We start from the raw sequence: 26,217 nt of genomic DNA on the forward strand, positions 1-26,217 counted from the left end.
CATCGAGTCAGCCCTGACTCATAGCAACCCCTCCTTGGGTTTCCGAGGCAGTATCACTACGGAAGTAGGATTGCCCAACCTTCCTTCCGAGGAGTGGTTGGTGGGTTTGAACCGCCAGCCTTCATATGTAGGGTAGAAAGGCAAATTCTCAGCAGGGGCTCAAACAGCAAGGAAGAAAGGTCTGGTGATTACTTCTGAAAAACCGGCTGTGGAAAACCTCTTGGAATGCAGTTCTATCTACTCTGATACACGCAGGGTCACCCTGAGTCAGATTCGACTAGATGGCAACTGGTGTGTTGGAGATGGTGGAACAGTGTGCTGACATGAGAAAATCTTGGGGAGAAGCAGGTTTGGGGTGGAAAATTAATCAACAGTTCCATTCTGGTCTTTGCAAACTTGAGATGACCATTAGACGTGAGCGGAAACGTCAAGCAGGATGTACAAGTTCTGAAGATACCCTCTTAGGAGTGACAGCATATACATGGCATTAAGGGGCTGATGACATCATGTAGGGAGAGGTGCCTCAAGTCCAAGTGCACCGGTATTCCACTATTTAGAGGTAGAGCAATGGACAGGGAGACAATGGAAAACTGAGGAGTACCCAGGAAAGTCAGAGGAAAATCCAGAGAAAATAATATCACAAAGCAAAAGGCAGGAGGAGTGAAATCCTAAAAGGAGGAAAGGTTGGACGTCAACACTGTGCAGGGTGTGAAGAAAGACGTGGCAGATACTGCCAGGTGCTCTCGCTTTTGATGCTAACAGAACCCCTATTTTACTTAAATGCTGGTTAAATGGCAATATGTTCAAGGAAGGTGAACCCCACTCACAGCCTCACAGGATCAATCTCCACTGGTCCAAGCTAATACCAACTCCATTCCCCTTTGCCAGTGATTGTTAGTGGTATTGTTGTTATGTGCCGTCGGGTCAGACCCAACTCATAGCAACCACTCCTTGGGTTTCTGAGACAGTATCACTATGGAAGTAGATTGCCCCATCTTCCTTCTGAGGAGTGGCTGGTGGGTTTGAACCGCCAGCCTTCTGGTTAGCAGTTAAGTGCCTTAGGCACTACACTACCAGAGCTCCTAGTGATTGGTGTAGGGGTTGCTATATAAGGAATGTACACTATGGGACTTCAAGAGGAAAATATCCTCCCAATAAAAGGAGAATCATAGGAAAAAGGCCACTTCACCTTCCTTCTTGCTTTTCAATGACATAATGCCTGGAACATCTAGAGCCCTCTTCCCACCATCCAGGCAGTGTTTGCCAACATGAGAAGGAAGACAGGTCAGGAAGCTGAACAAAGCCTGGGTCCTCGATGGCATCACAAGGCAGCTGAGCCAACTGGGACCCACCTTGTTAAGTGAGACAATAACTCTCTTCCCAGGAAATGTCCACCGTGTGTAAGCCACTTTTAGTAGGACATTCTGCAACATACAGCTGCAAGCATCCTAATTGATACTTAACACAGAAAAAACAGAAAGGTGATGGTATTGGCCACTGGAGACCTTGCTAAAAGCAGAAGCCCAAGCGGAGTGGATTAGAGAGAATGTGAGGTGAGTAACAGAGACAGCAACTGTAGACAACTTTTTCCAGCAATTGTGCTGTGAAGAGGCATATGGGAGTCAGGGGGTGGCTGGAGGGCAGATGGGATGAAGGGAGGTGATGGGAGATACTGAAGCATGCTTATATGCTAATGAGAATAGTCTAGCAAAAGGGAGAGACTGACAGTTCAGGAGAAGACAGAATCAAAGGAGCGAAGTCCTTAAGAAAGCAAAGAGGTAAGATTACCAGCATAAATGGAAAACTTGACCTTCGACAGGAGCAGATACACTTCATCCATAAATGAACACATGCAGGACTGGTGGGTACAGGGAGGAGATGAAGTTGTTCCAACCAATAGCTTTCTTTGTTTTTAGTGATGTATGAGATACGAGAAACATGGAAGGTCTTTCAAGACCTATCTAAAACACTCTGTCCACAGTGAAGTCCTTCCCAACATGTCCTCTTCACGCTGCTATAGAACTTTTCAATCTCTCCTCTGGAGTATGTATTATGCCTTATGTCATAGTTTTGGTGCTCTGTGCTACCAGATGGAAACTCCTGAAGGGCAGAAACCATCTTAATAACATCTAGTATCTATCACAGAGCCTGGCACAAATGTTTAGTAAATATACAAAACTGAAATGGAGTCTTGCTGTGCTGGGGTTAAGAAATACTTCATGCTGTCTTCTTCTGAGAAGGGAATTATGGAAACAATATGGTCTAATGATGCAGGACAGATCCGATCAAGCCTTAACCTCTCTTTTCATGCTTTATGGAGCACCCACCAGCACTGGGATTTGTGCTGATGATGTCTTGGTGACATCTGGTGATTGGCTTGTAGACTGTGTCCCCTGAGAGCCATTTAGCCTGCCTGAGAAGTTGAACATCTCAGGGCACCGTACCACAGCCTCTCTCTCTCCCGCCATCAAAGTTCGCTGGCTGGGGCATGATGCAGAGAGGCAAGGGAAGGATAAATCTTACCATGTGTCTTAAATTGAGCCCCACTCCCAGACGCTGGTCCTCAGATAGACTTCAGCACAAGTAGTTTGTTTAGGAGATAAGGAAAGCACCAGCAGGGGAGTGGAAATGAGACGCAAAGACGGGGTAGGAAAAAAGGATACCATCCAGCGGATTCTGACTCATGGTGACCACATGTGTGTCGGAGTAAAACCGTGCTCCACAGTGGCATCACCAGGGCTTCTGTCACGGAGTGCAGCAACCCACAATATCACAACACACACACACAACCCATGGGCAGAACAGCCCAGCCCAGCCCAGTGGAGGGTTCAGCACCACGCTGCAGGGCCCCACCTCCCCTGCCCACTCCCCCTTTGTGGCTCCTGCAGCTACTCCCCTCTCCCTTTGGCCAAGGCGGAGACCCTCCTCTCTGCCCAGACTGGCAGGTAGCATGTCTCCTTGGCGGCCCCTCCCCCAGCAGCACCGGCTCACCTGCCACCACAGACCTTGGTTCCTTTCGGTGTCACCCTCTCTGACAGTGGCATCCAGTGCAGTTCCCACAACCACCGCACACACCCCTAGTAATCACGGATGCTCCGCAGGATCTGCAACGGCCGATGTCTCAGAAGCAGATCACCAGGCCTTTCTTCCCAAGTGCCTCTGGGTGGGCTCGAACCACCAACCGTTCTGTTAGCAGCCACCACATTAACCATTTTCACCACCCAGGGACTCCCTCACTCACGAGGCCCAGTTTAAAATAGAGCAGACGCTTCTGGTAGCTGCCAGTGGGATGGCTCCTACAGGCCTCTCCCACCACTCAGCTCAGACACTTAGCAGTGGAAGTGTGTTCTCACCCTCAACCCTGCCTCAGACTCCGAGTTAGAGTGTCACTGCCTCCTGTATTCTCGAGGAATGGTTCAGCCAGTCCAACCAGCCGCTACATCCTTCAGCCCTCGCCACCAGGCTGGCAGCCTGGATTCTCTGTTGTGGAGCCCAGATGCCACAAAGACCCTGCCCACTCTTAATGAACAGAAGCCCCAATTCACCCCTATTTAGAAAACATGTATGTTTAGAAACTTTGGAAATCTTCTGTCTCAAACAATTTCCATCTCCTAGTGAGAGAGACAAGTATACATGTATGTGTATTTAAGTACTTAGCATTTTGGACTCTTGCAACTCCTGAAAGATTAACTTACATATCATCATCATAGGGGAGATTCCGACTCTAGTCTAGTCCCAGGGATATAGGCAGAGGCCACAGAGTCCTAATTAACGAAGACTCTTAATAAAATTTAACCAGAAACTAGACAGCTCTGAGACCGCCTTTGAAATCACTGAGTTTCCTAACAGAATGCTGCAGCCTTCAGCAGGATCAACACTCATTTCATACTAAATTATCAAATTAAACACTTTTTGCAGAGCAATGTGACATCAGAGTTTTCATCCTTATTATAAAGAGTTTTCTAAGCCTCCTACTTGTCAAAAAGGAGCTCTGGTGATGCAGTGGTTAAGGCATTTGGCTGCTAACCAAGGTCAGTGGTTCAAACCCACAAGCTGCCCTGTGGGAGGAAGATGAGGCAATCTATTCCATAAAGATTTACAGCCTTGGAAACCCTATGGTCAGAATTGACTCAATGGCAGTGGATGGGTGGTGGTTACTTGGCAGATGGGGACAAGAGCATTGGTGTTTCTGAGGAAGCATTCTCATCTTCCATTCAGGAGACTCAGGTTTGACTGTCAGGCAATGCATCTCACGTGCTGATACCACTCACCTGTCGGGGGAAGCCTGGATGTTGCTATCAATAAGTTTCAGTGGAGCTTCCAAACTAAGATGGACCAGGAAGAAAGGCCTGGCAATCTTCTCCAGAAAATCAGCCAATAAAAGCCCATGGATCCTAACGGTCGGATCCTCAACCCATCATGGGGATCACACAGGACCAGGCAGTGTTTCCATGGTGATGGGATCACCACTGTGGAGGACTGGGCTGAGGGCAGTTAACAACTTGTTAGATGTGTGCCTGAAACAGTTCTCTAAAACACAGAAGAAGTCAACCAGGATATCTGAAAGAGATGCTGCGTTTTGGCTAGCAGGTGAGTTTCATGAGGGCAGAGATTCTGCCTTTCATTTGCGGGTCTCCAGAGCCCAGAACACCACCTGGCACAAAGGCAGCACTCAGAAAATATTCACCAAACCAATGAAGGGATGTTTTCTCCGAGAGGCTGGATGGATACTCGCATCCATACTTGTGATAGGCTTACTGAGGATTTATTTTGGAATCTCAGAACCAATATGCCTTTGGGTCTAGGAGGGCTATACAACCCACAGCCATTGAGTCAATTCCAACTCCCAGTGACCCTACAGGACAGAGCAGAACTACCCCATAGGGTTTCAAAGGCTCTAATCTTTACAGAAGCAGACTGCCAGATCTTTCTCCTATGGAGTAGATGTGTGTTTAAACTGCTGACTTTTGGTTAGCAGCTGAGCACTTACACACTGTACCACTAGGGCTCCTCAGTAGAACTGTAAACCCAAACCAAACCCACTGCCATAGAGCCAGTTCCAACTCACAGCAACCCCCATTGGGTTTCCAAGGCTGTAAATCTTTAGGGCAATAGATTGCCTCATCTTCCTCCAACAGAGCAGCTGGTGAGTTTAAACCACCAACCTGGTTAGCTACCAAAGCCCTTACCCACTACACCACCAGAGCTACTTCAGTGAAGCTATGTTGTTGTTGTTGTTGTTATGGGCCATCAAGTCAGACCCGACTCACAGCGACCCCTCCTTGGGTTTCTGAGGCAGTATCATTACAGAAGTAGATTGCCCCATCGTCCTTCTGAGGAGTGGCTGATGGGTTTGAACCGCCAGCCTTCTGGTCAGCAGTCAAGTGCCTTAGGCACTAAGCTACCAAAGCTCCTCAGTGAAGCTATGTTGTTGTTGTTGTTATTTGCCATCGAGTCGGCCCCGACTCATAGCGACCCCTCCTTGGGTTTCCGAGGCAGTATCACTACGGAAGTAGGATTGCCCAACCTTCCTTCCGAGGAGTGGCTGGTGGGGTTGAACCGCCAGCCTTCTGGTTAGCAGTCAAGTGCCTTAGCCACTATGCTACCAGAGCTCCCTATGTTGTTGTTGTTGTTGTTGTTATGTGCCATCGAGTCGGCCCCGACTCATAGCGACCCCTCCTTGGGTTTCCGAGGCAGTATCACTACGGAAGTAGGATTGCCCAACCTTCCTTCCGAGGAGTGGCTGGTGGGTTTGAACCACCGTCTGGTTAGCAGGCAAGTGACTTAGCCACTATGCTACCAGAGCTCCTATAGCACTACATTAATTCTTCTTCCCAAAGGACGTCTCCAGGGTAAGGAAAAAAGACAGCAGCACCTGTTGACATCACCATGTGTCTTGGTTAATTAGTGCTGCTTTAACAGAAAATACCACAAATGGGATGGCTTTAACAAACAGGGATTTATTCTCTTACAGTTTAGGAAGCTAGAAGTCCGAGATCAAAGTGCCAGCTCTAGGGGCTGAGTGAAAGTCCCTCGACCTTGGACTTCAGCTCTGCCTCTTGCTCCTGGCCCCCTGGAGCTGGAGGCTTCTGCTAACACAGACAGCTGCTGGCTGCTGAGGCTGACAAACCCAGGGTTGACAAGTAAAATGGCACAGTCCCACAATTACCAAGCAACACAGCAGGCTACTAGTTCAAGTCCAGAAACAACCTCAAGATCCGCAGACAACACGGCAGGCCACCAAGATGAAGACTCAGCAAAATGCAGGATCCAGATGTGCCAAAAAGCTAAGACTTTCCTCAAAGCTGCTGCTTACATACTGGAAGCAGAACACATCCTAAAGCAGCTACTTAGCTGCTCCAGTAGATTCCACCATGGAGCTGATTGCCAGTCTCATCATGGGGAATAACTACATCTAGCAGGCCCTCCACTCAAAACCATGCCCAGCCAAAGTGACACATAACTTTAACTACCACACCATGAAAGGCAATGTTGAATAACAGAGGTTAGCAGATAAGGGTTCAAGGATGGACTTTTCCCTCTTTCTGCCTGGCCAAGGGTAATTGACTTGACCCCTCTGTGCTTCAGTGTTGTCTTCTGAAAAGGAGAGGGCTTACGTATCTCAAAGGTCCCTTTCAACCTCTGAAGTGAGTTTAATGGGAACAGGGTATATAACCTAGGGAAACATTTACACAAGTGGGAGTTTGCTCCCAGTGGCCTTCCCCTCTCTTCCTGGCACCTTGTCTCCTTTTCCTGAACCTGTGCACCTCCATCCCACCCTACCTCCATCACACAATCCTAGCAGTACTATGCCCCTCAGTCTGCCCCCTATAACACCTCACCAAAGCCTATTCCAGACCATGTTTCCGGTTCTGGATCTTTCTCTTCCCCACTTGCACCACTCCATCAACATATATATATTGGCCCCATGCCCTCATGGCTCTCCCACAGAAACCTGATGAACTTGGCTGTACTGATGGATGGTTGAGAGTTAGTATGTTACCTCGGAGTTCCTGGGCGGTGCGAACAGTTAATGAGCTTGGCTGACAACCAAAAGGCAGGAGGTTCAAGTCTACCCAGAGGCACCTGGGAAGAAAGGCCTGGTGACTGACTTGTGACAAATCAGCTTGAAACCCGGTAGAGCAGCCCCACTGTATCACACGAGGGGTTGCCAAGAATTAGAAGCAACTCTACAGCAACTGGTTGCTTTGTTTTGTTTCATGCAACCCTCAGGGAATATATTTGCATTTTAACGAGATGTGTTCTGGAGATGATGTTTTCATCCATAACCCTATCAAAGCACTTACAATCATATGTCATAATTACCTGACTGTGCACCTGTCTCCATGGCTAGACAGTGAGTTCTCTGGGAACAGATAGACTCGTGTCTTTTTCATCTCTCTGTGTTTAGTGCTTAGCCCCCTCTGCAAGACTCAATAAATGTTTGTGGAATAATTAGAGTGATGAATGAAAGACTGCAATGAAGAGAGTCATAGGGACTTAGGCATCCTGATAGGCCTGGGAAGGAGCGATTTGGGTCGACGGCAGAGAGGGACATACAGAGCTCCTCAAATCCCACCCCCTGTGGCTGTCTGTTCCGCCTGTCTTTAGAAACAGAGGCTGAATGTTGAGATTACTGCCAGACGGAGCAGGCATTCATGCTTCTAAGCAAGCCATGTTCTCACCCTGCCAGAGAAAGGGATCGGCACATCACAGGCCTCTGTGAAGCCTTCTGAGCTGGGGCCTCTAAGGATGCGACTCCCAGGGGGTCCCATTACAGTCCAAGGAGAAATACCCTTCAAGTCACAATGCCCCACAGCACAGCAGAAACAAAGAGTCAGCAGGCATGGAGGGGGCATGGCAATTTCTATTAGGCCCATTATGCTGGACTGACAGCCCCATGCTTCAGAAAGGCATCTGAAGTGCAAAAGAACATGGGGACACATAGTTTCTGGCGTATTGACTTGTCAATGCCAGATATGCAAATTATCTCAGAATCGAGGGCTGGGTAACAAAGCCAAGGATAAGATTATTTTAATTAATGGCACGTCAATACCAGCGAGTGCGTGTGTGCCCGAGGTGCACTGCGCTCCACAGTGTTGCCAATGGGTGCTTTGCAGAAGCAGACCACAAGGCTGTTCTTCTAAGGCATTTCTGGGCTGACTCAAACCTCCTAGCTTTTGGTCAGCAGTCAAGTGCATTAACTGTTTGTACCACTCAGGGACTCTTGTTTTTAATTAATAAAAATTTAAAATGCAATGGTCATTGCTTTAAAATACACTTCCCATTTGCAGCCACAAGTTTGGAATTGGTAGCTGTAAATTAAAGGTGTTAAGAAAAACTTTTCCTTGGCCTTAGACACTCCTCAGACCTGGAACTGAACTCACCCTCGTGGCTCAACTTTCAGCCAAATGATAGGCCTATAAGGTGAACAGTAACCCCAGAGAGGTGTGCACTCCTTAGAACAACCAACCATACAAGATCAAAAGGGCAGCATCTGCCCAGGAATAAAACTCTTGGAAGGCAGGAAGGGATACGAAAGATTAACACAGGGACAGAGTGGGCAGCGCTGTTACATTGCGGGCATTGTAATCAATGTCACAAAACAAAATGTATATGAACTGCCGAATGGAAAACCAATTTGTTTCGTAAACTTTCGCCCAAATCACAATAAAAATTAAAAGAAAGAAAGAAACCTTCCATACAGGATATGTAGGAGCTCTGGTGACAGAGTGGATAAGGCATTCTGGCTGCTAACCAGAAGGTCAGCGGTTCAAACCCACAGCTGTTCCTCAGGAAGAAGATGAAGCAATCTACTTCTGTAAAGATTTATAGCCTTGGAAACCCAATGGGGTTGCTATGAGTCAGAATCCACTTGATGGCAGTGGATGTGGTTTGGAGTTTTTATGTGATATATGTTTTTGGTGGTGTTATGTGCTGTCGAATCAGACCCGACTCATAGTGACCCCTCCTTGGGTTTCCGAGGTAGTATCACTACGGAAGTAGATTGCCCCATCTTCCTTCCGAGGAATGGCTGGTGGATTTGAACCGTCAGCCTTCTGGTTAGCAGTCAAGTGCCTTAGCCACTATGATACCAGAACTCCCTATGTGATATATAGCAACCAAAAAAAAAAAGGAAAGAAGAAAAAGAAAAACTTTTCCCTGCCTAAAACTCACTTTTCACCCTATGCTCCCTGAAAGAAGAGACTGGATATCCCAGGGGTGTCCCTCACCCCGATGATGCCTGGCACATAGAGGTATCTTCCATAAACACTGATTGACTGAATCAGTCAATCAATCAATTTAAAAACAAAAACCAAACTCACTGCCATCGAGTCAATTCCGATGCATAGCAACCCCTGTTGGGCTTCCAAGGTGGCAAATCTTTACAGAAGTAAACTGCTCAATCTTCCCTCCATGGAGTGGCTGGTGGGTTTGAACTGCCAACCTTCTGATTAGCAGTCAAATGCCTTAGGCACTATGCCACCAGATCTCCTTTATCAATCAATTTACGAGGGACTTAAATCATCTTGAAAACACAAATCTGAATGTGTCATTTTCCTACCTCAAATCATTCAGTGCTTTTGTTTTTATTTATTTTTATTTTTTTCAGGAAAAATATAAAACTCCTTACAAGGACCTACTACCATGCATAATCTCACTGTCGCCCACCTCATGCCACCATGCCATACCTCGCTCTCCAGCAGTACCAAAGTCAGGGGCTCCTGACCGAAGACCACTGCACCACATAGGTCTTCTCTGCTATTTTACAACACGTCAAAAACTCACGATCTCAATCAGCCTGTGAGTGCAGGGATGTTACTGGAAACAATGAGTACCTCGGGCCATCATCCTTAAGCACGACTACAACTAAATCTAGAATACATATGTGCGCTACATGACTAATGTCTAATTTTTCATAGTAAAAATGGAAAAACTGAGAAAATGATGCATGTGTGGCTTCATCTAGGTCATAACGAATCAGATGTGGGCCTAAGGATTGAAAATGGGGCCACAGGAAGTGTAGGGTTAGTCAGAAATGAAAATCACCAAGGTAGACACCACCCTGTAAGTCAGTCCCATTGTGCAGGGGTGAGATAGTAGAAGGACAGTTGGATGAAAGAAGAGAGAAGAAACAGCAGAACCACAAGGTGGGTGCAATGGCAGATCTGCATCCTGAGAATTTTTCGGCCCTTAGTTACTATGGTTACAGACTCCATGAGAGTTGGCTCTGGAATGTGACTAGGCCCTCAGCAGCCTCATTCAATCCACTCCCACCATGCCTTAGGCCCTCTCTTTGCCATTTTAATGTGGGCAGTGAATTGTTCAACAACAACTGCGTCTGGTCATTCCCAAGTCCATGAGAAGCCTCACCACTCTCCTCTTCCCAGGACACAGAAGCTCCGAAACTGTATTAGAATAAATAAGCCAGGCGGTCATCTTTGGAAACGTGGGACCGTCTAAGGCACCAAATGCATCCTGCTTCCGGGAAATCATTTTCTCTTCAAGAGTTTATGGAAAAAGCAACAAGATATTAGAAAAAAAAAAAAAAAGTTTACTCTAAACATGGCACAGCAAGCTAACAGTCCTCCAAGGGTGACTTAGCACTAGGTGCTGCACGTAACACCCACAGTCACCCCGTCCCTGCCATCTCCGCTGCATTCGCTTGCATTTCACTCACCCAGACATGTGGCCTGCTGTCATTACAGAAACACAACAGACACACAGCAGACTCCCCACTCCCCCCCCCCACATTTCTAGCACTCAACCATCCAGTTTTTCTGGTTTTATCCAAGGAAGCTAGGTTCTCAGTCACTGAATCCATTTAAAAAAAAAAAAAAAAACCCACTGCCATCAATCTAGACTCACAGCAACCCTACAGGACAGAGTAGAACTGCCCCCTAGGATTTCCAAGTCTGTAAATCTTTATGGAAGCAGACTGCATCTTTGTCCCATGGAGTGGCTGGTGGGTTCGAACTGCCCATCTTTCAGTTAGCAGCTGAATGTCTTAACTACTGCACCACCAGAGCTCCTCTGAATCCATAAAAGCAAGAGGAGAAGACACATGAGTTGTCCAAGCTCTGGTTTCACAGTGAGAAAAATACAATCAACTACAAGAGATCAAAAGGGCAGCATTTGTCCAAGAATAAAGCTCAGAAGGAAGGAAAGAAGGACAAATGAAAATGGTAAACACAGGGAGGGAGTGGGAAGAGTGCTGTTCCATTGTGGGGATAGCAATGAATGGCACAAAACACAGTGTTATGAATTGTTGAATGGAAAACCAATTTGCTCTGTAAACTTTTACCCAAATCATAATAAAATGTGTTTGTTTGTTTGTTTGTTAAAAAAGAGAGAGAGAGAGCTTAATCAGCCTTCCAGCATGAATGTGGGCCAAATTTAGTGACTCATAGGTAGTAAAAAGATTGTGGCAGTGGTTGTAATAATGTATGATTTCTGAGGTTAGGTCATAAAAGTCATTGCCAGTTCCACCTTGTTCTCTCTCGGATTACTTATACTAGAGAAAGCCAGCCACCATGTCGTGAGGATACTCAAGAGGAGCTCCACGCTGGGAGGAAATGAAGCCTCTTTCCAACAACCATCATGAATTTGCTAGACGAGTGTGCCATGTTGGAAGCACATCCTCCAGCCTCAGTCAAGCCTTCAGATGAAAGCAGCCGCTGCAACATCTGGCCACAACCTCATGAGAGACCCCTAGCAAGACTACCAGCTGTGCTGGCCCAGCATTCCTGACTCACAGAAATTTTGAATAATAAATGTCTATCATTGACTCAAGCCACTAAATGTTGGGTCTATTTGTTGCACAGCAACTTGACTTATAGCATGCTAATGTGTAAGATGACTCACCAGGAAAGAATGAGTATGCATCTTTCAGCAAATTAACTTGACTAGGAAACCATTTTTTCCTTAGAGCATCTGATGAGACTAGTTTATGTTCCAGGTAACATACTTTGGGAAATGCTGGTCTAGAGGTTAATAGAGCTCAGGAGGGGTCGCTATGAGTCGGATCCAACTCGATGGCAGTGTTGGTTGGTTGGTTGGATCATCTCAGAAACTGTGAAGTAGGTGTCACTGCTATCTTTCTTTTACCCAGGAGAAATGTAAGACTCAGAAAGCTTCAGTGACTTGCCCAAATTTAAACGGCTCATAAAATCAGTAGAATAACAGTGGTTCATACTCAAGTATCGTGATTCCAAATCACATACTTTCTCTGGTCTGTCTCTGATTTGCCCACAACAGGCCAGGTTTTTTTAACCTTGGACTAAGTATACTGTGGGCGTTCTGGTGGCATAGTGCCTAAGGCATTTGACTGCTCACCAGAACAGTGGTGGTGCAAACCCACCAGCCACTCGTTGGAAGGAAGGTTGGGCGATCTACTTCCGTAGTGATACCACCTCGGAAACCCAAGGAGGGGTCACTATGAGTTGGACCCGATTTGAGGGCAGTGAGTAAGCATACTGCAGGAGGTGAGGGTGGGAATGGGGATCATCGATGGTTCAGTGACAGAAATCTTGCCTTCCAAGTGAGAGACCTGGGTTCAATTAGTGGCAATGCCCCTCCTGCACAGCGATCACTTGTCTGTCAGGTGGAGGCTCTCATGTTGCCATGATGCTGACCAGGTTTCAGCAGAACTTCCAGACTAAGACAGAGTGGAAAGAGAGGCTTGGCAATCTACCCGTGAAAATCAGCCCAATGAAGACCTTATGGATCACAACGGTCTGGGCAGCATCATGCAGTAGCTAATAACAATCAAAAAATAAATACTGAGGAGCCTAGGAGAGTCTCAGGAGGGAAGGCACTTTATGAGTCACTCTCCCATGACCTGGAGTGGCAACAGGATGCTTCCCAAGATACTGGAGTTGAAGCCTATCCTGACTTCATAGAATATATCTTGGAACTCTGATGACAACATATTGCAGGTACCACTCATGGAGCCCTTGGGATGCTTGGGCATTCTTCTAAGAGCTTTGAATATATCATGTAATTTGATCTGCATAACAAAGGAATTACAGGCTGGAATTATCTCCATTTTATAGATGGGGAGACCAAGTCACAGAGAGTTGAAGCAACTTGCCCAAGATCATGCTAGTAAGTGGTGTAGCTTGAACTGGGACTCAGGCAACCTAGAATGCCAGAGTAGGAGGGGACCTTAGTGATCAACAGCCCAATTTCCTTCTTTTCTGTATGAGGTAAATGAGGTGGCATGGCAAAGGCAGCACTAAAGCTAGTGTCCCCACCCTAAGCTCCTATGCTATACAGAGTGACATCTGGTCCAGGGATCCTATTGCCGACAGTTATTTTGAGGATGAATTTGCTGAACCATACCTGGGTGGCACAAGTTGTTTGCAGTCGGTGGCTAACCTAAAAGTTGGTGGTTCAAACCCGTCCAGCAGTTTCATGAAGAAAGGCTTGATGATCTACTTCCGTAGAGATTACAGCCAAGGAAACGCTCTGGTTCCAAAGTTCTCTCAGCAACACATGGGGTCACCAGGAGTCAGAATTGACTCAACAGCAATGCTTTTTTTGTTTTGGTTATATGCTAAACCACATCTACCATAACAACTTCCCATATGGCCTCAAATTCCACCATGAGAAATGAATGCCTTTGGCCTAAAGCAACTATCTCAAGCAGTAGAATTGAGGGGCTCACCCAGGATGGTCAGTGGCTAAAATGGACTAACAACAGACAGTCCTCAATTTGCAGACTGAAAAAAAATAAGTTAATGAAGTGGATCTTTTCATCTCTAAGCTTTTCCTCCCACCAATGTTTCTGAAACATCTGGAGCCCGCCTTCCTGCCTCATATGCCAAAAAGAGTGAATGTTCAATTGTCACATAAACCTCACACCTGACACCAAACATCTCAATTCAGCATTCAGGCTCATATCATAGTAAACCAGGTAAGTTACACTATTAATCTTTATCATACTAAAATGAGTATCTGATCTGTTATTATTTGGATACCTAAAAGTTTGCTTAACACACAAGAAACACATTTCCCTGGTATTAAAATTGTCCCTATCTTGTATGCCAGTATTATAAATATTGGCATCTTAGGCCCTTCTGCCAAGAACCTGTGACTTCCAGGTTCTCTACCACTTGAGCAAATCTGGGTTGTCTCTTCAAACAACTTTCAAACACTGCAAATGCCCCCACATCAGGTTGTTGTGGCTGTCGTTGCTGCTGTTGTTGTTGGCTGCTGTCCCATCAGTCCCTGACCCGCGGTGACCCTGCGCACCACAGAACAAAAGGCTGCCCGGCCCACCACCTCCCCCAGGATCAACTGCAGGCTGGAGCAGCACGATGCCCAGGGTGTTTCAGTGGCTGATTTGCAGAAGTGCCAGCCCTCTCTTCCGAGTCCATCTTCACCTGGAGGCTCCACTGAACGCTGTTCAGAGTCACAGCAAAACACAGGCCTGCGCTGACAGACCAGAGGCAGCTGCGCCTGAAGGGCACTGGCAGGGAATTGAACCCAGGACTCTTATACGGAAAGGGAGAATTCTGCCACTGAGCCACCAATGCTCCTCCCACATCAGGAGGAAGAAAAAAAAATTAAGATCTTTAGGTTAAGACATGGTCATGATTTGCAGAAAAATGAAACAAGATCTGTACCTCACACCATACCCAAAAACGAATTCCAGATGGATCAAAGACTTAAATGTGAAACCTAAAACTATAGAGTTCCTCAAGGAAAATCTAGGGACAAATTTAAGGGCCCTAATATATGACATAAATAGACTATCAAGCATAACTCAAAATGCACAAACAGCAGAAGAGAAACCAGATGATTGCGACCTTCTCAAAATTAAATTTTTATGTGCTTCCAAAGACTTCTCCAAAAGAGTCAAAAGAGAACCTACAGAATGGGAAAAAATACTTGGTAATAACATATCTGACAAGGGACTTATCTCTAGAATTTGTAGAAAACTCCAGCACCTCAATAACAAAAAGACAAACAATCCAATTAAAAAATGGGCAGAAGACATGAATAGGCACTTCACCAAGGAGGATATTCAAGCAGCCAACAAACATATGAAGAAATGCTCATGATCATTAGCTATCAGAGAGATGCAAATCAAAACAACAGTGAGGTACCATCTTGCTCCAGCACTAGTAGCTAAGTTCAACAAGACAGAAAATAACAAATGCTGGCAAGGTTGCGGGGAGATTAGGACTTTCATACACTGCTGGTGGGACTGTAAAATGGTACAACCATTGTGGAAAGCAGTATGGCAATTCCTTCAAAAGTTGGAATTAGAAATACCATTTGACCCAGCCATTCCATTACTAGGTATATACCCTAAAGAAGTAATAGCCATGACAAAAACAGATATATGCACACCTATGTTCATTGCAGCACTATTTACAATAGCCAAAAGATGGAAACAACCTACGTGTCCATCAACTGAGGAATGGATAACCAAACTACGGTACATACACACAATGGAATACTATGCAACGCTAAAGAATAATGTAGAATCTGCAAAACACTGCATAACATGGATGAACTTGGAGGACATTATGCTGAGTGAAATAAGTCAATCACAAAAGGACAAATATTGTATTAGTCCATTATTGTAAAAGTTAAGGAAAGGTTTATCTACTGAAGGAAATTTTCTTTGTTGGTTACCAGGGGTGGGAGGGGCGGGGAGGGAACACTGTTAGATAGATAGAAATAAATATTGATTTGGGTGAAGAGAAGGGCAATGTACCAAATGTGAGTGACCAATATGGCACCATTGAGGATGAGAAAGACATAGAGAGGTACACAGGAAGTACAGACAACAAATATGAACCCTTTTGCACATAGAGTACTGTGTTGTCAGTGAAGGCAAACATGGGTATATGGATGGATAAATGGGTGGACAGGCTAAATAATTAGGTATGTCTATGAAATGGGGAGTGTATCCAAGAACATATATAGGGTTGGCAGACAACAGTCCTATAAATTTATGTGAATGATCAGAATTCCCAGGTGTATAGTAGAGCTGACAAGGGGCAAGGTTGTAAGGTTGTGATCACTAATTGGTCACAGCCAGCTACCCAGAGGGACCGAGAAGTTGAATCTGCAGGCTTGGGAACATAGTTGCGGGGGACATCAAGCTCAATTGGCATAACGTACTATACAAAACATTGTCCCACCTCCTACTTTGGTGAGTAGCGACTGGGATCTTAAAAGCTAGCAAGCTGCTATCTAGATGCAATGATGGCTCTCTCCTCGTCCAGAGCAAAGAAGAATGAAGAAAACCAAAATTCATGGAAACAATTAGTCCTAGCGACTGGTATACCATCTGATCTGCAGCCTATACAGCTATGAGACCAGAAGAACTAGATGGTGCCCAGCTACCACTGTCATCCACTTGGAAGGGGATCTATGTAGGAGATCCTTGATAGAGGGGGAGAACAATGTGGAACAAAACTCAAAAATCATTTGGAGGAAAAAATAAAAAGGTGGGGACCAGGTTTGCTGGTCCAATAGAGCCTGGTGGAACCACTGAGACTATGGCCCCTAGCTGCCCTTCAGATCTGGAATTAAACCCACACTGTGGTTTCCAACCGGGCAGAGGACAGGCATATGAGTTGAACATTTATCTCAAGTAGATACACTTCTTGGAGAGAACAATCATTGAGAAAGAAGGGCTGCTTGTGCACAGGGAGACAGCTCAGGGGGCAGGAGAGTATGGAGGGATGGACACTGGGAAGAGGTAACTATGGGGAGGAAGTGGGTGGGGAGCTGTTACATTGTGGTAAACTGTGGTCAATGACATGAGACAAAGTATATGTGAACTGCTGTATAGAAAGTGAATTTGCTCTATAAATCTTCACCCAAATCACAATATAAATAAATAAGACATGGTCATGGAGATCAGAAATAAATGATGGCTGGATGGATGAATAAAAGAAGGAAGAAAGGAATGAGGGAGGAAAAGTTCCCTGAGATCACGGGTCTATGTATGATAGCAGTTAACTCTCCAAATCCTATGTTTTCCCATCATTCCACCAGGCTTCAAAGTTCCCTCCAGGGAAAGGGAGAGTAACAGGGCCACAAGTGATTGGCAGTACAGAAATGGGGGTTCCTTGAAATCTTACTGCCTCCCAGTCTCCCCACTCCGCTGGCTCTGAGAATAGCCAAAGAAGAGACTGTAATTCTCCTGATGACCCTCCCATGCTAATGGCTCTGGCCCTCATCCTACTCCCACCCTAGATGGAAGATCAGTAATTCAAGCTTTATTTTAATTCATAGTACTCATGGTGGGAGGGGGTCCTCAACCTGTGTTCACAAACCACAAATAAACATTTAGAAAGTAAATATGAGGGTTTTGTTCCCCATTCTGGGTGATGGTAATGAGTCTTATACAGATAAACAGCAAAGTCTCCTTGGAGAGAATGACTAAGTCCTTTGACCACTATAATTCTTACAGAGAAAAACCTGCAGTGTGGGTGTTACCAACATGGCAGCTGTGTTTTGGTACCATGTGTGGGCAGATTCTGTAACCAAGACATGCAGAGCTGATCCCGAATCAACTCTCAGTTAGTCTGGGTCATCTAGTGAGGGGCTTTTATAAAAGAATCTAAGGACAGCAGAAGATAATCATTTTATTCACCTTTCTGCCACAGCCAAGAAAGCTCTCCAAACTGAAAACCCCTACTTGCCAATCAGTAAAATGGCTTCACTCTGTTTTATCATTAAACTCTAGCTATGGGCCAAAAGTACACAGGAGTCCACTAGCTCTAAAACATCTTCTTGCCAACAGCCAGCCACTAGTACTGTTCCTCATTAGACACATGTTACAGCCTATCTCCGTTGTGCTTGAAGTTTCCCGATTTGGGGAAAGATATGGATTATATTTTTTTAAATGCATCTGATTTAAGGAGATGTTCACATGAAACAACACATAAATGTTCTGGAAAGGGTGTGGAATAGGAAGGTCAACTTGCTCAGCCTTAATTCCAACCAATGATCTCGGGATTGTCAAAAGGATAGTGCGGTTCCCCTAAGACACTGCTGGAAAAGAATGATGAGCCAAGTCTTGGCCCAGACTATCTCTGGAACATCTTTACTCTTTACTTTCTAGGGTCATGATGGTACATTTGGCACATTATTAATCCCTTTTGGAATGCTCATCTCCTGAAAGTTGTATATTAAATCAAAAATAGATTCTTTTCTTTCCAAAAAATCTAAGTTAAGGAAATGTGTGTTTGGAGACACATTAATAAAGACAGCACTACAGCAACCTTGCAAGTTGAGCACACCTCACAATCACAAGGGGGTAAAAGCTCCTTTTAGCTGTCGGAGCATAAATGGGGTCCAAGGACCTTCACCTGAACTCTCGGGAAAGGGGAAGTGTCAGCCTGCCCAAGCAAGACCTGCTAAACACAGCTATTGTCTGAGGACTCACTGATCAGCAGAGACTTGCCTCTGAATCTCTTTGAATACACTTGAGGGTAAGAAGGAGTGATTTTGTGTGCACTGGACAAGAATCCTCAAAGGAAAAAGAACTTCAGGCAAATTGCTCTGGACTTAACTCCAAAGACTTGGCCACTGCTAGCTGTACACCCAACAGACTCTGAAAACAGCAACACAAAACAGATACACCTACGCCAGTGTTCACTGCAGCCCTATTTACAATAGCCAAAAGGTGGAAACAACCTGAATGTCCACCAACAAATGAATAGATAATTACAATATGGTGCATATAAAATCAAACCAAAACCCACTGCCATTTAGTCAATTCTGACTCATAGCAACCCGCATAGGGTCTCCAAGGCTATAAATCTTTATGGAAGCAGACTGCCTCAGCTTTCTCCCACAGAGTGGCTGACGGGGTTCAAACCACTGAACTTTTGGTAGCAGCCAAATAAATCCCTTAACCACTGCACCCCAGAGCTCCTTTTGTGGTGTATAGACACTATAGAATATTACTCAGTCATAAAGAAAACCAAAGTCTTGATACATGCTACAACATGGGTGAACCTTGAAAATATTATGCTGAGTGAACGGTCTGTCACAAAAGTTCAAATATTGTACGATCTCACTTAGATGAAGTATCTAGAGCAGATAAATGTATAGAGACCAAAGTTTATTAGTGGTGGCCAGGAGGGGGAGGGAGGGAGAAAGGGGGAGGCATGTTTAGGAAGTCTTGTTTATCTACAGTGAAGAAAAAATTGACAGCAGACACTAGTTAGTTATGATACTAGTTAGTATATTATAGTTGCAAATGATTAATGTAATTGATGTCACTGAACTGTACATGGAAAAATGTGAACTGACAAATGTGGTGCTACATATATATACTTACTGTTGTTGTTGTTATGTGCTGTCCAGTCAAACCTGACTCATAGCAACCCCTCCTTGGGTTTCCGAGGCGGTATCACTACGGAAGTAGATTGCCCAACCTTCCTTCGGAGGAGTGGCTGGTGGGTTTGAACCACCAGACTTCTGGTTAGCAGTCAAGTGCCTTAGGCACTACACTACCAGAACTCCTTAAATATATACTTATTTAGTATAATAACTTAAATTAAAAATTCCAAAGACCTGAGTTGGGCCCGCTTTGCCTGGTTGCTGGTCATTAACCCTCAGCTACATCTTAGCTTATTCATCTGTAAATCAAAAACTCTAATATGTACAAAAATAGGGTTGTTTAAAAAACAAATGAGATCATTTGGAAAAAGTGTTCTGTAAACTGAAAGGTGCTATACACTTATGGTGGGGGCCTCTCAAGAATTTCACATTAAATTATGCACCAGAAATACAGCTTAAAAAAAAAAAAAAAAAAAAAAAAATCCAGCTAGTGCTCCATGGCTTTGCCTCTGTCTTAACTGGGTTAAAATACCTAAAAATGCTCCGATAGTGCAAGTGAAGCTAGTAATTTATCAGACACCGATCATATCTGTATTAGACTAGATCAGCCCAGCCTCCATCAGACTTTTTACTTCTGCTGAAAGGGGTGGAAAGAAGGAAACTGTCCTCTGGAGGCCTGGAATTGTTGAGAGTCTTCAAAGAAATGGGAATGTTGCCCTTTCCAACACCCCCAGGTCTCTGGGTGTGGTGGTTATGTTTGTGTGTCAGCTTGGCTGGGCCTGGTTGAGTGGTTGGGCTGCAGGATGTAGTATTCCCATTGATGACTGGTAATCAACTCCATGTGGAATCTACTGGGAGCAGCTGAGTAGCTGTCTTTGCGTATGTGGTCTGCTTCCCATATACAAGCAGCAGCTTTGGGAATGGTCTCTAGCCTATGGCACACTTAGATCCTGCATGTAGCCGTGTCGTTGCTCAGCAGCCTGCTATGCTCTGCCGACCTTGGGATTTACAATGGACTTAAGTTAATGGCCTGCTGTGTGGTTTGGTAACATCAGGACTGTGCCTTTTTACTTGTCAACCTTGGAGCTTCTCAGCCTCAGCAGCCAGCAGCTGTCTGAGTGAAGAAACGCCTCTAGCTCCAGTGGGCCGGGCGCAGGAGGCAGAGCTGGACCCCAAGGTTGACGGGCTTTCACCCAGTCCCTGGAGCCTGGCACTTTTCACTTGGACTTAAAGCCTCCAAACTGTAAGAGAATAAACTCCTGTTTGTTAAGACCATCCCATTTGTGGTATATTCTTGTCAGAGCAGCACTAGGGAACCACAACACTGGGCAATGCACAGTTTGCACTTGACTACTAACCAAAAGGTTGGTGGTTCAAACACACCTTGTAGAACCACAGAAGAAAGACCTCCATCTGCTTCCATGAAAATCATAGCCATAAAAAACCCTATGGAGCAGAGCCACTCCATAATATACAAGGTCACCATGAGTCCAAACCAACTCAACAACAATGGGTTTGGATTTTGGGTTTTTTGTTTTATTTTGTTTTGTGTCCAATATCCCATTGTTCAGGGATAGTCTTCTTTCCTCCTTATTTGTACTTTACCATTCATAGCTAGAAGGATCTTGGAATTTCTGTGATGCATGAAACCTTAGAGATACTCTCCAGTCCATCCCACCACCCATCCATTCACTCAACCAAGGGTGACTGAGTATATGTGCACCAGGCACTTTCCAGCACCCTGGGATTATGGCAGTAAACAAGGCCGAGACAGACTTACTTACGAAGTTCACATGCTAGTGAGGGAGGCTGGCAACCAACACGACCATGACACGTGAGGTAAAGTAAGACGGTTTCAGGTCCTGACAAGTGTCAGGGAAACAAGTGAGCAGGTGACATAATAGAGAAGGATGAGGCTGGAGAACAGGAGAGGTCTTCAGACAGAACAGGAAAGCTGACACTAACGAGGTGACATTTGAGATGGTATTAAACAACGGAAAGGAGCCAGCCATGTAAGCATGTAAGAAAGAGCATGATATGCAGTGAGAACTGCAAGGGAAAAGGCCCAGAGACAGGAACAACTTCGATCTATTTGAAGAACAAAAGAAAGCTAAGTGGACCAGAGACCAGATCAAAAGAAGAAACTGAGCAAAGTCAAAGAGGTAGGCAGAGTCTACATCAATGACCTCTTTCCACCCATGAGAGGAACCCGAAGTCCAGAGATGTTAAATGAGCAGCCCAAAGTCACACAGCTAATTAGTGACACAGCTAATTCTTTTGCCCCACAATCCAGAGTTTCTTACAACATATTGATCTGTTTGCGTCAAGTTTTGCTGATTTTATTGGTTCTTAAAAGCCCTTAACATACACAGGAGTCCCTGAGTGGTGCAAATGGTTAACACACTTGGCTGCTAACCAAAAGGTTAGAGGTTCAAGTCCACCCAAAGGCACTTGGAACTAAAAGCCTGGTGATTTGCTTCTAAAAAAATCAGCCACTGAAAACCCTCTGGAGCACAGTTCTACTGTCATCAGAGTCAATTCCCTAGCACCTCGTTCGGCTTTTTACTGGTTAACATACATAAGCAGAAGGAGCTCTGGTGGCACAGTGCCTAAGGCATTTGACTGCTAACCTGAAGGTTGGAGGTTCGAACCCACCAGCCACTCCACAGAAGCAAGACTGGGAAATCTACTTCTGTAAGGATTTACCACCTTGGAAACCCAATGGAGGTTGCTATGAGTCAGAACTGACTTGATGGCAGTAGGTTTGGTTTTGGTTTTTATACATAAGCAGCAAGTCCATCCCAATTTTAAGCAGAAAATCATCAACAAGTGATCTCAGTTATTGAAAACGCACCTAAGTGTACTCTCTCAATCTCCTTTAGAGCAGGTCCTACACAGTTACTCTGTTTAAGGCTTATTTTTCTAAGTATGGAGATAGGCCACAGCCCACCAGAAAATAATCGTCTTACATTTAGGTCTATTTTTACACCTCTTGACAGGGTTTTCCTTCACTCACCCAAGTGCAATCAAAACCAATCTGTTCCCAAACCACCTTCATTTTGTGCTATTAAACTGTCAGGTAATGGGGCTGGAAGCACAACATCATAATGACAACTTCCTCCCACAACCTGTGAGCATCTCCGCCTGAAGGTTCAAGTTTAATACCCAAATCCTACAGTCCAGGTAATGCAACCGTCTCACTATAATACTGGTTCCTCTTCATCTCTGCCCTGCTAAACACACTTTGGTCTGTGTAAACTCAAATCACCAAAGAACTGACTCAAAATCTGTTAAGTGACAGAGACAGGCCCATCAGAGGTAGAAGTGGAGATATTATTTGGCTAGATGGGTTAGTGCAGGGAGGAATGAGAGGGGAAACGCTGATCACTGTCTCATTGCTCTCCCTCCTACTCCTCCTCCTCCCCTTCGTTGTCCCCTCTCACCGTCCCTTCTCCCCTCTTCCCCCCCCCCCCCTTCTCCCTCTCCCCTCCTTCTATCTACTCCAGTCCCTGCACTCTGGGAGCCTCACCAGACAAGAGACAACAATCCCAATTACTTAAGACACACAGATAAGAGGAGTGTTTGAGAGCCCAGATTCCAAACTCACCACCTACTAACTGTGTGACCTTGGGCAATGGACTCAACCTCTCTGTTCCTGCATTCCCTCGTCTTTAAAATTAGGATAGGATCTTCTTCCTGAATTTTCTGTGAGAATTTACTAAACTAATATGTATAAAGCATAGACCAATGCCTAGCATATAGTTCTAGGCAGGTGTGAGATATGCCATCCTCACTTTCCACACTCTTGCTTCTGCTTTGTGGCTAGAAAGACTACTGCCACACCCACCTTCAAGAGCTATTATGTGTGAAGGCAGAGAATCTTCCCGGAAGGCAGCTCATAGTGTCACCGTGGCAATTGTCAAGCAGAGACAATAACACTTATATCATCAGATAAATATTCTCAGAGTAAAATAAAACAGTGCATAAAACACCTGGCATAAAATGGTTGCTTATTAAATGTTGCTATTTTTATTGGAGTCTTTTCATTTTCAGTACCCATTCCACTGTGACTGTAGATGCTTCCTGTGTGTTTTGTCACCATGCTAAGCTGTGAAATATTGATGGCTATATGTATCACTGTGACATGAAGATTTAGAATGATGATCATATACAGAAACATACTTTAAAAGCCAAGGCAAGCTTCATAAAATTCTCCCCACTCACCTCTCTTCACACCTGAGTTCATTGAAGATCCCAACCCTTTAGAAGGGATGAAAACACCGACAGACATCTCCCTCTCAACAAGTCCTTGAGCTTGCCACAAGCCTGGTTCTGCCCTGGCTACCGCCCAGCCATTCCAATTCCTTCACCTGCACTTTTCATTCACACAAAGCCCATTGACTTCACATCCCCTACAACTCCCAACTCCATCCACTTCTCCATCTCCGTGCCGCTGTGATGGTCCATGCCACCATCGTATCTGGTCCCCCATATCCATGGGAGCCACACATCACTTGTTTTCAAACTTAGTTTAGATCATGTCTCTCCTCTGCTTGAAATCCTTCATGGACTTAAGATAAAGACTACACTCCTTCCTCCACTCATCCCATCCCAGCCCAACAACACAACCCTTTGCAGTCTGACCACTGTGGACCACCCCTCCACTCCCCACCCCAACCACATTTCAAAATACACATTCCCTCACTCTCCACTCCAGCCATGGAGACTTCCTTTTGGTTCGTCATAGATAATGCTCCCTCCTACAGAAGGCCCTTGGCCCTTGCTGTTCCCTCTTCTGAAACACTTTCTTCTCATTAGTCCCTTAACTCCTTCTCAGCCTCTAGGTCTCAGTACAGGTGTCAGCTCCTTCCCTGACCACACCCATCTCCTGGTCCTCCCAATCTGTTCTGTAGGACACCTGCTTGAAGCTCTGATCTTCTCCTTCCTGGGGCAGACATAAACTTGTAAGCATGCACTTCTCTGGGCTGGACTTGATTCGTGTCCATCACCGTCATGGAAATTCCAAGACAGCAGAGCTCCTGCCTGCCCTGCTCTGACTGTGTCCCCAGCGGGTAACACGGTGCTTGCTATGGTAATACAGTAGGTTTTCAATAAATATGTTTTAATGGGATTGAAAAGAAATCAAAGACACAGCATGTCACCACATTTTTGGATTAGAGGCAAAAAAAATTGAAGGTTTGCATTGTTTTTAAGGTGTAACAACCTCAGTTTAAGAAAAAAAGGCAATATCTCTCTTCTCAAATAACCGACATTTAGTCAAGACACGAGTGCGCTTCTTCTTCTCCAGTCTACAGAAAAGAAGACATGCACTTATAAAGAACATTAAGCACACATGCCAAATAAACTAATTTCAGCCTCAGTGTACACAGGGGCATTGCCTAGCCCAGCTCAGCCTTTGGATGAGCTAAGACAAATGTTAAAGAGATTCCTGTCAAAACTGGACGCTGGGTTGCAACTTGCTCTACTCCCATGCTGATATCCGGAGGAGCCTTAACATCTGTATGCTAATTAAAGGCACGGAGGCGAAGGCTGGGAACACCCAAATCTGTCTTAATCGCCCCCTTTTGGCGCCCAGGGAACGTCGTTCAACACTCCTAAGTGCTTGAGAAGGACACCACTTTTCCGGCAGGCACACTGCAATGTCCCCTCCTCAGCCCCTGCCAGCCCCACCCTTCTAGCAAGCCACTCCTCCTCCCCTTCCTACTACGACCTGTGCCAAACTAGCTTCCAGGTTTGGCATTAAGATTGAGCTATGACTCCAGAGGCCCCCATGGGCTCCATTACTCCGCACGCCCTGAGAGAAGGACCACCCCCAGGGGCGGCTGTTGCAGATCCGAGTTCCACTTGCTGCCAGGAAACCTTTCCCACTGAGGGCACAGGGGCAGGCGACGCGACTCTGGGTCCAAGGGGAGGCACCCCACCCATCTGCCAGAGAGACAAAGATCACCAGAAACAAAGGACACACACACACAGGTGCACAAAGTCAAAAGCAAATACCGACACTTGACGCAACGTCAAGCCAAACAGTAGACTTGGTGTATCTTTAAATAGATTTTAAAACCATCCAGGAAGGACAATGATTATGTGATAATGACAAGCACTGTCTGGGTTCGGAACCCAAGCTGCCTCCGCGCTCCTCCCACCCCCGCTGCAGTTCCCAAGTGCTAGATCCCGGTCTGAGGACACTCGCTGCCAGGGGTGAGAGCCTTCCACTCCTGGAGACCCGCACATGCAGGAAATGGAGGGCGGCCCAAAGTCGGAGATACCCACCTTTAGGATCCCAATTCACCTGTTTCCTTGGAGTCTCGATTGGAAATTTCATTGCTCCGTTGCCCGGAAGGGGAGGAATTGAAAAGAATCAAATAATAATAAAGTCCTCGAGCTTAGCACGCTTGGTTCAGCAGTGCAACAAAACAATTTCCGAGGAAGGGGAGCCTGGGTCAGCTGGAGGAGGAAGCCCAGAGAAGGCAAACACTGGCTTAGGGGAGAACTGGAGAAGGCGTGGGTGTTTGTACCGGTTGAGGGGTGGGGGTGGCCAGCCGTGGCCCCCTGGGTCAAAGGAAAAGTAAGCCCAGCGAGGGGTGGTTAGAGAGGAAGCTGGGGGAGACGCCAGAGCCAAGCTGGTTCCCAAATGTAGTGCCGGCTGGCTGGGGGCTGAGCAGCCAGAGATCTGGCGCCACGGAGAAGCCCACTGCAGTGTTAGCGGCCCCTGAAGGCGTGCGCACACACTCCCGCACACACACACTCGCTCACACCGCCGGGCGCGCGCTCGGGCGGGCACGTCAGCCTCGCGCGGCGGCACTGAGCGCACACGCCCCACCCCGGCCGCGCTCCTCAGCCCCGGCGACGCCCCCCGCCCCTTCTCCCCACCCCCCG

General features: G+C 45.9%; 1 protein-coding gene across 1 annotated transcript in view; it reads right to left on the reverse strand.

The window, feature by feature from the left end:
• The window catches only part of KCNK10 (potassium two pore domain channel subfamily K member 10), a 178,793-nt gene extending 153,130 nt beyond the window's left edge, over nucleotides 1-25,663 (reverse strand). Inside the window, exon 1 of the mRNA XM_007957406.2 lies at nucleotides 25,612-25,663. Within this exon, the coding sequence (XP_007955597.1) occupies nucleotides 25,612-25,663 (52 nt within the window). The remainder of the gene's footprint in view (nucleotides 1-25,611) is intronic.
• Nucleotides 25,664-26,217: the final 554 nt, after the last annotated feature.

Source organism: Orycteropus afer, unplaced genomic scaffold (assembly GCF_000298275.1).
Source record: "Orycteropus afer afer isolate SDZICR_OR568_19922 unplaced genomic scaffold, OryAfe1.0 scaffold00745, whole genome shotgun sequence".
Taxonomy (NCBI): Eukaryota; Metazoa; Chordata; class Mammalia; order Tubulidentata; family Orycteropodidae; genus Orycteropus; species Orycteropus afer.